The following is a 15,226-nucleotide window of genomic DNA, read 5'->3' on the forward strand; positions in this document are numbered from 1 at the left end:
ACATTCCCCCCCACCCTCGTTTCACTCAGATATATCAATATCTCAATAGATAAGAAAAGACTATTGCAACTTCCGTTGCATGCCGATTTTAAAAATAAAGTTGCGTAATTTATATTCAATGCATCATTTGAAAAACAAAATGATATTTAAACACCTTCCTCTGAATTGTCTATACATGTAGCTTCTTATTTTGGCCAACACACATCTATATGCAACAATATGCAACATTAATTTTATAGATAGAATATAAATCACTGTACATAAACTTCACCGAAACATATTAAACATGTTTTTTTTTAGAGTTTAATAAAACAAAAAGAGTAAAGGTGCCACTTTCACTTGTCTATCAATTTCATGTTTAGTAATAATATTACATTGAGTTTGAATTTGTTCATCTTAGTATATACAATGTAAATAATTTATGAAAAGCTTGTTGCTATTACAGAAATTACCTTCCATTTCTTTCCATATTGAGCAGTAGACCTTGGCTTATGAATATTAATTAAGTTAAGCGAATGACTGGACGCTCATTGGCTGGTCCGTTAAAGGGAATGTATTAATATTCATAAGATAGATTTATCTCCGCCCAGGCAGCCAACTCGATCTGACAACCAAACGGATTGACTTCGTCCAGTTCTAACAAGTCCTCACACGTCTGTTCTTATCATTTGTATATCGCCATGTTTGTACTTCCTCTCGGTCACAGGGACTTCCGCAGATGGACTGGCTTTTGTTGTGTAGTGGCTGAAAGGGCGTGCGTTCATGCACGAGCTCTTCAATACGCACTCGTCAGGGAAAAAGGGAGTGTCGACGCATAAAGCAACCGCAACCATCCGTAAAGGTAAATACAGCACGTTTATGCACGTCTATGTTCTCTTTTATGTTGTTAATTAGACTAACCAGTTCCTATTTGTAGTTGAAGGCCCGGTTGTTCTGCTTCCAAATGGCGACAGTACGTGCAATCTTTTTCGTAAGGAGTCATGTTTAAGTTAAACCATGAATCCTTGCAGTTGTGAACTAACCAAAGTTTCCTGCATGTAATGCACTGCAGTTTGCAAGAAGTTCAGTTTTGCTGAGTTTGTAATGTTTGTGCGAAAACGTGAAAATCTGGGGGTAGTATGAATTTAGTGTACTGCATACTGGATACATTCTGTGAGGTGTATCACAATGCATATGTTTCCTTTCGTTATTATGTAAATAATCATAAAGCATAAACTTAAAAAAGAAAAAAAAAAGTTTCTCTGTCAAACAGTTAACCCCTTCCCAAACCAACGCCATTGGTCGAGGATGACAGAGGGCCACTTCCGATTGTTCTGATTGGCTAACTGTCATTTATCTATATATTATTCTGTACTATTACCTTTAGCAACATAATTGCTTTTAGACCTGATAGAGGCAAGTACATTTACAAGTAGCCTAGGTGATTATGAATGGTTATATTGTGTTAATTTAATTTAATTTATTTATTTGATGTATAGAGTCAAACATCCAAGTTGCTTTGAACATCCCTGACTTCCTACCTTGGTAGAGGTTGCAATTCCATACAATGAGTTGTGCGAATCAAGGTGATGCTGCAAAGTTTCTCAAGAGTTTTCTGGAGGAGTTTCCAAACCCACTCGGCCCTGAAGACCCTCTCCCCGTCAGTCCGCTTAGCCGCAAAGTCTCTCTGCAGGAGGTGAAGGGAGAGAGTCTGGATCTTGGCCTCCGCCTGCTCTCAGACAGGTTTGTCATCTGAATGTCATCTAGGTCAGGGGTTTTCAATCTTTTAGATGCCATGGACACCCATGCGAGGGACCCCAATCCTATAATTTAAAACGCAGCTAAATATTTTCATGTATAAAGATGCCATTTATACTGTGAAAAATGTATATTATAAATATGTGTAAATATGTGTAAAACATTGTTTGGAAAATATTTAGTTTCTGTTATGTTACTGTACTGTACTGTTATATATTAATTATGTGAATAATTATCATTTTTTATTTTACTTTTTTTATTATTGATTGATTAAATACATATTTGAATCTTTAGTTAGATGTTGTTTTATTTTTTTAATTTTTTTTTCTAACCTTTCCACAATTTATTTTTTTAAATCTATTTATTTTGTTAGTTAGTTAGATGTTCTGTTTTATTATTATTATTATTATTATTAATAATTTGTTTTACAATGCTTTCCACAGACCCCCAGCACTCCCTTGCAGGCCCCCGAGGGTTCTCTAATATTTTTTTTATTTTAATATTTTATTTTAATCATGTTTAATTATTTTAATAATTGTATTTATTTATTTATTTAGATCTTCTGTTATATTATGTATTTCTTTATTTTTATACAGTTTTTCTCTAAATGCCCCCTTGTGGCCCCCTGATTGAAAACCCCTGATGTAGGTTTTTTGCATTTATATTTTCTGTTGGATGGCAGACTCTTCTCTCAGCTATGAATACGGCTTTATATTTGCTTTATATATGTCCTGAATTTACTTAATTTAAAAAAAAACATGCACAGGATTTTTAAAAGGCCCACAAGCAGGCCTGAAATGTTGCGCCACCTGTCCTCTTTAACCAGAGGAGCCTGTCATTCCTCTCATTCCTCTCATTCCTGTCTCTCTCTCCCACTTGCTTTCTCTCTGTAATTTGCGGACAGTATTTGTCCCAGATCAGCATGTTGCACTATGCATGAGCTGATTAAGAGATTTGGTGCTTTTTTCCCCCCCCCAGTGTACTATCGGTGGCTATCCAAGCATTAAGTGAAAGCGTTGGTGCAGAAGTTTTAAAGTTTAAATTAACAATGGAGTTTTTGTTGAATCTCTTTCTGTATCCTTTTCCCTCTCTCTCCCCTGACGCATTTCTCAGGGCAGACTTCCTGTCTGTGGAATCACTATTGTTATACCCACTTCCTGACATTTAGACTTCATTTCCTCTTTGTCGGAAGCTGTGCCGAATGTAGATGTCTGCACAGTGCAGATTTGTCAGGCTTAACCCTTTTCGTGATATGATATAGGTCAGAGATGCATGACGTTACCGCATTTCTTGTCAAGTAGGACAAAAGGGAGTTTCTTTTCTCACATCTTATGTCATTAGATAACATTTCACGCAGCCAAATGCTTCTCGTGTTGTGTTATGAGTGGGTGGTCGGGCCATTTGCCAATTGTAGCTCAAGCAGGCAAAGTGCTAAATCTAATCTAAAAACAGAGCAAATTCACTAGTGCAAGATGTGCTTTTTACTCCAGTTTGTGAGAATCCACAAGTATGATTTAGAGAAAAATGAACTTATCACATTTGTCAGTCAAATTTTTACTTTACCTAAGCATGCTCTGACCGTGTACACTGCTATTCAAATTATTATTATTTTTTCTCCAAAGAATATATACTTTTATTCGGGAAGGATTCATTAAATTAAATTGATCAAAAGTGACAGTAAAGGCATTTATAATGTTACAAATGAATCTATTCTACTTCAAATAAATGCTTTCTATTTATCAAAGGTTATCATTTTTTATCATGGTTTGTTTCAACAAAAATATTAAGCAGCACAGCTTTTTAATAATAAGAAATGCTTATAGAGCAGCAAATCAGCATATTAGAATGATTTCTGGAGGATCATGTGACACTGAAGACTGGAGTAATGATGCTGAAAAATTAAGATTTGCCATCAGATGAATAAATTACACTTTCTTATATTTAAATAGGATTCTGTTACTTTAAATTGTAATAATATTTCACAATATTACTGTCTTTTATTTTGATGAAATAAATGCAGCCTTGGTGAGCATGAGAGGCTTTTTTTTCAAAAAAATAAATAAAAATAGTTCCGACCTCAAACCTTTGAACGGTAATACAAGTTACTTGAGTGTGTGTGTTATTGTCACACTGGTGAGATTATTATTATTTTTTTTTAAAGAAATGCCCCATCCTGGCTGGCTGCAGCGATGTGCAATGCTGCTGTCACCGAATTGCTTAAAGATGACCTTTCACCTCACCACTGCCCCAAAGATCTTGAACAGCAACCGGAGGATGAACAGGGAGTTGTTTGTGAGTGATTCACTTGATTTGATTCTTGTTCTTTTCTGTTTATGACATTTTGGATTATTGTATTTTGTGTGTGTGATTGATGAATATTATTATATATATATATATACAGTTGTGGTCATAATTAGTGGCACCCATGGTAAATATAATCAAAAATGGCTGTAAATTTTTATTTTTTTATCTGCATTGTTTATCCTTTTGATCTTTCATTTAAAAAAAAAAAAGCAAAAATCTAACCTTTCATTGAAGTAAAAGAATTGAAAGTGGGGGGGAAATCACATTATGAAATAAATGTTTTTCTCCAAAACACATTGGCCACAATTATTGGCACCCTTTTATTAAATACTTTTTGCAATCTCTTTTTGCTAAGATAACAGCTCTGAGTCTTCTCCTATAATGCCTAACAATGCAGATTTATTTTTTACAGCCATTTTTGATCATATTTACCAGGGGTGCCATTAATTCTGACCACAACTGTATATATACATATACACACACAAATAAAAATATATACAAAAAAAAGAAGCAGCATATTTTGCCCCAAACTGAAGTCTTCAGAGGCCATGCATTATTATTTTTCCATCTTGACATGAAGTTATCTTTAGAAAACAAGATTGGACCTTTGAAACATAAACATCAGTGACTAATAGACAGCAAATCATAATCCAAATGAATTAATAAATATTAGTAATTTACAATAAAAATGTAAAGGTGCAGAAGCGATTTCTGAGAAATACTGTTGATATTTGAAATCAACCCGAACAAACACAATAACGAACCCCTTACTATAGCTAACATTACAACAACAGCAAAACCAATGTTACTCACGTATGGAGCAGAAACAACATAACCTCGCCGTCCGTTTTCAGGCCTTCACGCTTAGGTATTTTAGCGCTGGAATGCTTTTATTATATTAACACGGGTCCTAAAGCTCTTGCCTGATCATAACCCTTCTTTTCCCAGTGATATTCCTCTGACCTTTTCTCTTTTATAATGTCTCTCAGCCACCTCTCTTTCTACAGTCTTTCTTCAAATCAGAGTAATGAGAAGTGCCGTAAACCTGTCGCACAATTGTCCTTGACTTCTCTTATAAAACAGCTTCTTTTTTTTTTTGGTGTAAACTCTAAAAATAGATCAATCCAAAAAGAATGTTTAAGAGCAAACATGTTGAAGATTAGCCGATGGGCTGTCGATCTGTTAAATAATAAGCTATTTCCTCACAAAAGCGGTTTGTTCAGCGTAGTGAAGCCTCTCCTCCATTGACATCCATTAAAAAAATGTTTAGCTAGCTGACTTGCCTTCACAAGTGGCTTTGCTTGATCAACAGCATTTTTTCCAGAAATCGCTTACTGCACCTGTAATGCTCTCAGTGGCATCGTCGCCCTCTAGTGTTCAAACAAAAGTAGTACATGAAGGTGCAGTTTTTACATTAAGTTTGAAAACTCATCTCTCCTGGGTAAAGTTCATGCCTGTGTTGTTGACTCTTTACATTATTTCAGTCTGAATGTATGATTTCTAAACTTCTATTCAAACAGTGATGAGTGTATGTGTCTGTGTGACCCTTTAGTGTTGCAGTCTGAGCCACTACAGCGCCTCTTTATAAATAAACTGAGAGAGGTGTGTGTGGCCTGGCAGAAACAGCTGCCCAGTCCTGGTTCTTCCTCTTCACTGACACACAGCTGCTCTGTTCACGCCATTCGAAACACTCGCAGGAAGATGGAGGATCGTCACATGATCTTGAAAGAGTTTAACCAGCTTGTGGGATTGAAGGTGAGGCTACCACATATTTCCTCAAGACTTGAATGAATGAAGGAAGACCTGCATTGGGTAGATCAGTTGAAGGGGTGCATGGGTAGATATTTAACCAAACATGTGTTTACCATAATATACCATAACCAACCAATATGCATATTTCACTATTTTTAAAATGTATTTAGGTTTTTATTACAGTAATTTCAACATTCCCTTAGATTTGGATGGTACCTGAAATCTTAGTAAAGACAATCAACAATTGGATATATTGGCTGAAAGACAAATAAATAAATAAATAGGAGAAACAGAAATTACATCCATAATAGTAGTAACAAATATAAAATATTAAAAAAAGGACAAATAAGACATCAATTGTGGTAATTTGCTATTACAGTAATACAGCCTTTTTTGTAATTCAATAAACAATATAGTTGTATATTTATTACTCAGCCGTTTTTTTTATCAACAGAATCCTCAAGTATTTATCAGATTGGTCTTGTAATTAAAAATGTGTACCTTGAATATACTCTCTAAACTCTAAGTAATGGATTTCTTGCGAATATTTCTGAACTTTAGAGGCATATTTCACTATATAGGATGCAAAATGCTGTATGTACTATATATCTGAATATGCAGTATTCATAAGCTGAATACCGGGATAAGATTGGGAGTTAAAAAGTTTTCTATTTGGACTGACGTTTTAGGACATTTAAATAAAAAGGTGAAAGTAAATGGAGTCAATTTTTATTTAAAGGGATAGTTCACCCAAAAATGAAAATTCGATCATTATTTACTCACCCTTGTTGTTCCAAACCCGTATCAATCTCGTGCTGAACACAAAAGAAGATATTTTGAAGAATGTTGGTAATCAAACAGTTGCTGGTCCCATTGACTTCCATACTAGAAAAAAGTCAGTGGGGACCAGAAACTGTTTGATTACCAACATTCTTCAAAATATCTTCTTTTATGTTCAGCACGAGATTAATCCTCTTTTAGATGAATAGGTTTTGAACAACTTGAGGGTGAGTAAATGATAACAGAATCTTTAATGACTTTTCTGCTTGGACCAAAATTGCGTCTGAAGAATGACTCTGATTTCCGTTTCTCTTCTGTAGGACGGTGTAGATCGAGAGTATTACGCAGTGTTTGATGGACATGGAGGAGTGGATGCTGCCACATATGCTGCCACTCACCTGCATATCATCCTGAGCCAGCAGGAGGCGCTGAACAGCCATGCTGCCGCCGCCTTCAAAAGCAGCTTCACACAAACAGATGACATGTTCAAGATCAAAGCCAAGAGAGAGGCAAGAACAACCAAAAGATGCTTGCAATTTTCTCATTTTTATTGAAAATTATATTGTCAGCATACCAATTAGAGTGCATGTATATACCATTGCAAATCAGGTTTATTGGCAAAATATATAAATTTAAGTTTGAAATTTACAAATCAAACTAAAGTAACTGAAAACTTATTGAATGAGACCTTCAAAACAAAATTAGGAATCTTTAAAATAGCGTAAAAACATTTGACTTTTGAACCAGATGTGTAACGTATAAACGAATCGCCACTTTTAAACATGCGCTACTAAAAACAGTATCAGTTAGCTGACATTTGTGTTGGCTTTCTTCAGTGTACACTTGTTTTTTTTTTATCAGCCTACCTGCTTCTGAAAACACGGCACAATCAGTTTTAGCGGTTAGATTATCTTTCCCCTCACTTGTCAAGCTGGTGCATTCTGTGGAAATTCACGATGGAAAGAAATCTTTTCACACGTCTCCCACTTGTTAAGATGCAACCGTTATGTGTATCGAATGTTCCTACGCTGTAATAAATACAGATAAATATAGTCCATGTTCCCCCCTGTGGTTAAATATATGGTAAGAAAACGGAGCAATCTTGCTGCAAGTCTCTGTCTGCCTCCACAGGTACAGATATGAGTAAACGCTTTCTGTTTCACCGACACGGACAGTGCAAGTAAACAAGAATTCGTTTTACTGTTAATAATTGACATGCACTTGACAGTTTATATGGGCCAGTCAATACCACTCAATAAAACAAGTTATCTATTTTTTTATAAAAAATTTTAATTTTTGAAAGCCTTAAATTATACCAAATTAGTTGAATGAAGTGTCATGAAATGGTAAAAACGTAGTAGGTTTGTAGAGTAATTTAAATGAAAATAGTAAATTAATTATTTGGACCCATACATTTTTTTAAATTTTTTGTTTGCATTGTGAAATTATTGACATGAAAATTAAGCAATTAATTCTTGTCAAAATAATTAGTTAAAATATGAATCATTTGTTTGTTTTTTTAGTTTTATGAAAGAAAAATATTAAATTCTACAAATTATTTTTATTAAATTATATTTAATTCAATTCATTATTTTATTCAGTGCAGTTAATTTTTGTATAAAATATAACAATAAAATTAATTATGCGCTAATTATTTTATTTACATTTTAATGGAAAACTAAATTTATTTCATTTTAGTGCAGTTAATTTTGAACATAATAGCACAATTTAAAATATTTACATGACAGTACATGACTCGCAACAAAAATATATTGTAAAAATTTTCATTTATTATTTTATTACTTTTATCAATTCTATTAAATTCATTATTTAATTTAGTGCGGTTAATTTTTAACATAATAACAGAATAAAAATGTGATTTATTTGCTAAATATTGTAATTAGATTGAAGTTTTAATCGATTGACAGCACTAGTATTTGTAAATGGTGATAGTATTTGATTTGACTAAATTCAGTTTATGCTGATTTAAAAATACATTTAATCTCAGTACTGTATTTTACTGTATTACAGTAATTAGAATCATTATTATTAAAATAATAATAATGTGGCACACTCTCAGTGACCACAGGATGGCAAACTAAACATTGCTTTGTTTGTGTCTCCTTCAGCGTCTGCGCAGCGGCAGCACTGGTGTGGCTGTTTTACTGACCTCTGATCAGCTCACGGTCTCCTGGCTGGGCGACTCTCAAGCTATGCTGGTTCGACAGGGAGAACCAGTGGCCCTAATGGACCCGCACAAACCGGAGAGAGAGGTACGAGACACTACAAGCCACTGCTGACCAATAGAGACTGAACCACAGGGCCGTATCAGATGCTCGTCTGTTCTCTGTGAGCAGCTGAAATGTGAGACAGAGGAACTGACTGCTGACATGCTGAATCAATATTAGCGCTGTATGCTGCATACTTACTACAGCGACTGAATGCCAAAAGCACCAGAACGGTCTTTAGAGAGGCAGTGATTGACTTCAAATCCTTGTTTCTGAACATATTTTGCATGCAAAATAAGTATATAATTAGTTATACAAAAGATTAAGAGATTTGTAATTGGGTAAATACAGGGGTTTGCTTGTCCTACTTCATTATAGTATGTAAAAGCTCCAGTATTTTGACTGTTTGTGCTTCTGTGCAGGATGAGAAGAAAAGGATTGAGGATCTGGGTGGATGCATCGCTTTCATGGGTTGTTGGCGGGTAAATGGTACCTACGCCGTTTCCAGAGCAATAGGTGAATGTCTTAGTCTTAAAACAACAGCAAACCAAAAAAAACATTCGGATATTTCACACAGAATGTGTTTTTCCTTTCCATTCCACTGCACTAGTTTCAATGTAAACACACGCTAGTGAGCGTCTTTAACCGCTGTGCTTACATCTCGCGTCTTTTGCAGCATCTCTCTCATGACACACGGCGCTCAAGTTAAAAGTAGTTAAACTTATTTTTTTAAAACACGTCTCTAGATCTTGCGTTTTTCTTTTCTTTTTTTTCTCGTTCCACTTACTGATATTTGCAAGATACTTAAAAATTCAACAATGTGAATATTTCAGTGATTTTCATGTGCTTTTTATTTGTTAAGTGATAAGATGGACGCTTTAATGGTGTCTCTGATTTACATTTCAGTAGCAGAAAAGGAGACTTCATTTCAGTGTATCAATACAAAACTCAGATTCAATAATTGCTCAAAAATGTTCACGGAAATTATCTTTTTCATTTACTAAAGTGTGTTAATAAAATATATGTTGGTAAATATTACTGATTATTAAGATGCTGTGGGAAACAATTTGAATCTATTATTAAAAAAAAAAAGTAATTAAGTAATTCAGGGCAAATACATTAATATCAGGATAAATGGTGAAAAATATTAAGATATATTTTAGATTTATTTTATATTGTATTGTAAAATGTAATTTATTCCTGTGATGCAAAGCTGAATATTCAGCATCATTACTCCGGTCTTCAGTGTCACATGATCATTCAGAAATCATTCTAATATGATGATTTGCTGCTCTAGAGACATTTCTTATTATTCTTAATGTTAAAAACAGTTTGTCCTGCTTAATTATTTTTTGGCAACTGTAATAAAAAAAAAATCAGGATTCAATAGAACAACATTTATTTTGAAATATAATTCTTTTGTAACATTATAAATATCTTTACTGTAACTTTTGATGATTTGTTTTTTTAAAAGTCATACTGATCCCAAATCTGAACGATAGTGTACTGTATATATGTTATATATATAATGTATATTTTTAGCTGTATTACCCAGCTCTATTATAGCTAAATTGATTAATTTGCTGCTATTGTAAAAAGTGTCTACATTTTTGTTATAGTAATGTAGTAGTATTTATAAATATGTTTTTCTTATCCTCAAAAGGTGATTTTGATCAGAAGCCGTACGTCTCTAATGAAGCTGACAGCTCGTCGGTCCATCTGAACGGGGATGAAGACTACGTCCTCCTTGCCTGTGACGGCTTCTTTGACGTGGTTCGGCCTGGGGACGTCCCGGGGCTGGTCCTGGAAGCTCTGAGGGAGGGCAGAGGCTCGGGGGAGGACGTGGCCCAGAGTCTGGTGGCCCAGGCCAAAGCTGCTGGATCCAGTGATAACATCACAGTTCTTCTGGTGTTCCTGAAGGAGCCGCGGCAACTTTTGACCCGCGAGACGAGCTCGAGAACGGAGGAAGGAGGAGCTGTGGCTGCAGCCACGGTCATCTGAAGGGGGAAGAAATTATACATGATAGAAGCTGATGGTCTTTACACCATCTCGAATGATGTGAGTTGTTGAATTTGTAAAGAATATGCGATTGTTGAGGTCATCCAAAACGAGTCCATTCATGCATTCAGAAGAAAGCACTGAACGTCAGTGAAAGGCGTTTCCTCGTTTTTTTTTCAAGAATGTCTGATCCTTGGTCATTTATTAACTCTTTGTTGCTAAGTCTGAACTTGCCTTCATTTTTGTTTCCATTTTTTAACTATTTGCCTTGTTTTTACCAGCTTATATTTACATTCACTGGTGCTTAATATCTCAAACTATGTAAAACCTTTGAGACATGTAAAGAAAATGCGATCGGATCATTCGTTTGTTGGTTGCGCTCCCTATTTGATACGACTGTTACAACAGAGAGAAAACTAATGTGAATTAGTTTGTCTTAACAGATACAGTGTTGCATTGCGTTTCGGACCACATCGGCTTCGATAATGTAATAATCGCCCGTAAGGCCTTCAGCTCTTGACAGCAGATGTACTTATCCAGTGTTGTAGGTGGTTAGTATTTTTAAAACTGTTATTTATTTGAAAAAATATATATTTATGGCTGTACTGTACTGTGTAAACACGCTCTTTCATGTGCCAAAAATGTATTTACGAGTCTGACTTTGCCAAGATCGTCTCTCGGTTGCTGAAAGCTACTGCAGTTTTTTCTAAATGTACTTTAAACTTTTATTTATTCATATCATTTCCTTATATGTTTTGTTGCAGTGCCTTCTTTCCTTAAATATCAGTGTTAATACTGGCGTGTGTGTTGTATTATCATAGCCAGTCTTTGCAAACCACACGTCCTGCATGCTGCAAGTCGTCTCGCATTACAGCCACTCAATATTTTGAAAGCCTCGTGATGAGTAGCTGATATAGTAGCACAGTCACTATAATGTGATAAGGCCAAGAATATCGCTAACCTAACGTAGACCATATGAGGAAGGTGAAGACACAGTGATATGTTTGATTTGGTATTTGTATGGGGAAAATGTCTTGTTTGTCCCTAGTAGGTTCAGTCCTATCCTGTGCATTCGATATTTGAATAAAAAGACTGCTTGAGATTACCTTACAATGCACATTATTCAGCATATTTAAAAATTTCCAAAATGTAGACCACAATGAAGACCTGAGACCACAATGAAAATCTGGAATTTAAAATATTTACACTACCTTTTTTTTATTTTTAAAGTCTCTCATACTCACAAAGGATGCTTTTGTTTGATCAAAAATACAATAAACCAGTAATATTGTGAAATATTATTACAATTTAAAAAGAAAAATCTATTGTAATATATTTTAAAATGTAATTTATTCATGTGATGGCAATATACCTTTTTTTTACGTTTTAAAAGAACGGCATTTATTTGAAATTTGATTTCATAGACTGATGCTTTTGATCAATTTAATGCATCCTTGCTAAATAAAAATGTTAATTTCTTAAAACAATAAAATAAAAATCTTACTAACCCCAATTTTTTTTTTTTTTTTTTTTTTTTTTTTACATTTTTTAGGAATTTTAAACAAAGATAAGAAAATTTCGCTAGTGGTCTCAGACTTTAGGACCTCACTGTATATTGTAAATATGGTGTTAATTCCCCAATATTGACAAACAAATGAATTGCTCTTTCAGTTTAGATATAGGATGGTAATTCTGTAATATGTCTTTTTCTGTTTTGTTTTCCCCTTTGTATCAGTTTTGTAATTGTCAATGACTGTAAAAGCCAAAAATCTATGCATATAATCAGCACGGTGTTCATTAGGAAATGGGATGCGCCATCGATGGGGAATTTTGTAACACCACAGTGGTTAATTTGGCTATAGCTTTCCCGTATTTAAATGCGCAGTGCCTTGTTTTTGCTCAAAATGTCATCGTTCTGTCATCATTTACTCAGCCTAATGTTGGTCAAAACCTGTATCACTGTCTTTTTTTGTGTGTGTGTGTCTCACAAAAGAAGATATTTTGAAAAATGTTGGTTTGGACCCTATTGACTTTCATTGCATGGGCAGTTAAAACATTCTTCATAATATTTAGTCAATGATGTACTGTAAATGATGTCAGAATTTTCATTTTGAACTATTGCTTTTACATTCACAGTTAGTGCCAAATGAAATTGTTCATTCAAAATGTGCATTGATCTTAACCTCTAATGCATTTGTTGTACTTAGTAGTATTAATGTTGTATTTTTAAAGGGTTTGAGCACTGAACTAGGCAAAAAAAAAAAGATAAAGAAATCTTGACCGTATGCATCAGTAGATTTTGTGCTGATGTGCAATTTTATACAGACTTTTTGCCTGCATTTTTTTTTTTTTTTTACAGGACATTTTGTAATTGTTGCTGTTTGTATTTACTAAAAAGTGAACATGTACGTGATAAAGTGCCTTATCTCAATGTACTTTTTCAGAATCAGCTTTTAATCATTTTTGTACAGTCAACTTAACTGACAAACCTAAGGGATCAGACTGTTTTTGGACCTAACTTTGTCTCTTTACTGGCTAATGTTGTGTACAAGTAACGTTTCGTGAAGTTTTATACTGGATAAAATCATACCAATTCCACACTGAGTACACAGTACTACAGTGAATCGTGTAACTAAATGTTCTCGCATGGGGTAATGGTGATGTCAGCGACTCATTTTATGTCTGTTAAAACATAATAGCTGAATGTGCTGTCCTGTGGCATTTCCCTGCAATTCTGGGAAGCATCTCTTAAGCATCTTTTCATGGACTTGGAACCAATGATACAAACATTGGGCTTTAATCTCATATAATGTGAATAAAGTACTTTTCACATCTGTTTGGTGTCTGAATTTTTTCTCAGCATTTTCTTCTGTGACTGCACTAGTGGTTTACACACTTGACAGTTTTAGTTTAGCTGTCTCTAGTGTGGTTGGCACAAGTAAACCCTCTCAACTACAGTTTACCATGGTCTCCTTTCACAGGAGCTTACAGTCTCACAAGAAAACTTGATAGACTGATTTAAGATTTGCAGATATAGCAAATCTAGTACGCAGAGAAATGTACAAGCATGATTGTACAGTCAAAACAAAATGGCTACAGAGCAAAACTGAAATCTTATTGGCAAAAATGATTTATATGCTTTATGACCAAATTACAGCTCTCAAATCACCTAAATATAGGCTATCCTTTGAGTAGTGTTCAACAAATCACAAAACTCATGGTTCGGATCATATTACGGTTTTTGATTCAAATGCTGTACATTAAGGATTTGCATTTCATTCAACGCTAGACTTATTAATTTCACTTTTGATGTGAAAGGGTCTTCACATTTTTTGGTTATTAAAAACAAGCAAGCCCAGCCCAGGTGAGAAAAAGTAACAAAAGTAACGCAACACATTACTTTACATAAAAGTAACGAAGCACTTAGTTACTTTTTAGGGAGTAACGCAATATTGTAACGCATTACTTTTAAAAGTAACTTTCCCGAACACTGTTTATAAGTGCTTATGCTTAAACTGAACTCAATCCGTGTTACAAATACAGTCTCCACAACATGATAGATCTGTTTATAATTTCCTAATTAGTATATTCGTAATTTTGTAAAATCAGGATGATAAATCCCAATCCTCGCCTGACTTCGTAAATTAAGGCATCTTTAAAACCTCTTGAGAACTGAAGTGTAACTTCTATCTCTATGGTAACCACTCTCCGCTCCCTGTGCACACGTGATCTGCTCCGTTACTTCCTGCGGCAACACTCTCTCGCTCGCGCTACCTCTGCTCCTGCAGTCACAGTCAGTCTCACCACGCGCAGATTACTATCACTACATGCCAGTCAACAACGTTCCAGCCGTCCCTTTCCTTTCACTTTGACGCGAAGTCTTCGGTTTCGTTTAAACACGTCCGCTTATACTGCCTCTTGCCGTGTTTTATTCAACCGAGGAGCTTTTTCCTGATCTTTATAATCTGCTTTGGGTAAGAAAAGCGCGTTTGTTGTGCGTGTAAAGGCAGCCCAGTTTCTCAGAAATGGCGACAGCTGCGGTATCTGCCCCTGCTGGCGGCGGCCCGAACCCCGGATCCGGTGCCGAGTTGGTCCGCGGTCAAGCTTTCGATGTCGGGCCGCGTTACAGCAACCTCTCGTACATCGGAGAAGGTGCATACGGCATGGTTTGGTAAGATACGTTTATACTTGTAAACATGTTACCATTTGTTACCGTTGTTTTTTCCCGAGTAGCCTATTGTAATTATGTTTCGTTTTCTTACTTGGATTTGTTCATTCAATCACAGCGCTATGCACTTCTCTCGTTAACATGGACGTGCTGCTTTCGCTTGAAACCAGTTGCATGCACTTTTTTTCTTTTTTATGCTGGAGTTTTAAGCATTTTCCCCCTGAGTTGACTGAAAGAGACAAGTTCACACAGAGTCTGA

The 15,226-nt window shown here is 35.1% G+C and overlaps 2 protein-coding genes across 2 annotated transcripts in view; both read left to right on the plus strand.

Annotated features, from left to right (window-relative positions):
- The first annotated feature begins 696 nt into the window (after positions 1-696).
- ppm1f (protein phosphatase, Mg2+/Mn2+ dependent, 1F) lies at positions 697-11,903 on the plus strand. Its single transcript, XM_084413631.1, has 8 exons — positions 697-841; positions 1,479-1,722; positions 3,899-4,029; positions 5,594-5,796; positions 6,894-7,082; positions 8,703-8,846; positions 9,224-9,317; positions 10,465-11,903. Exons 2-8 carry the CDS (start codon positions 1,547-1,549, stop codon positions 10,800-10,802), a joined length of 1,275 nt encoding a protein of 424 aa, XP_084269757.1. The 5' UTR covers positions 697-841; positions 1,479-1,546; the 3' UTR covers positions 10,803-11,903.
- A 2,613-nt stretch (positions 11,904-14,516) lies between these two features.
- mapk1 (mitogen-activated protein kinase 1) overlaps positions 14,517-15,226 on the plus strand; it is a 29,302-nt gene continuing 28,592 nt past the window's right edge. Inside the window, exon 1 of the mRNA XM_084415326.1 lies at positions 14,517-14,970. Coding sequence (XP_084271452.1) covers positions 14,825-14,970 — 146 coding nt within the window. The 5' untranslated portion in view covers positions 14,517-14,824. The remainder of the gene's footprint in view (positions 14,971-15,226) is intronic.

Source organism: Rutilus rutilus, assembly GCF_951802725.1.
Source record: "Rutilus rutilus genome assembly, chromosome: 7".
Taxonomy (NCBI): Eukaryota; Metazoa; Chordata; class Actinopteri; order Cypriniformes; family Leuciscidae; genus Rutilus; species Rutilus rutilus.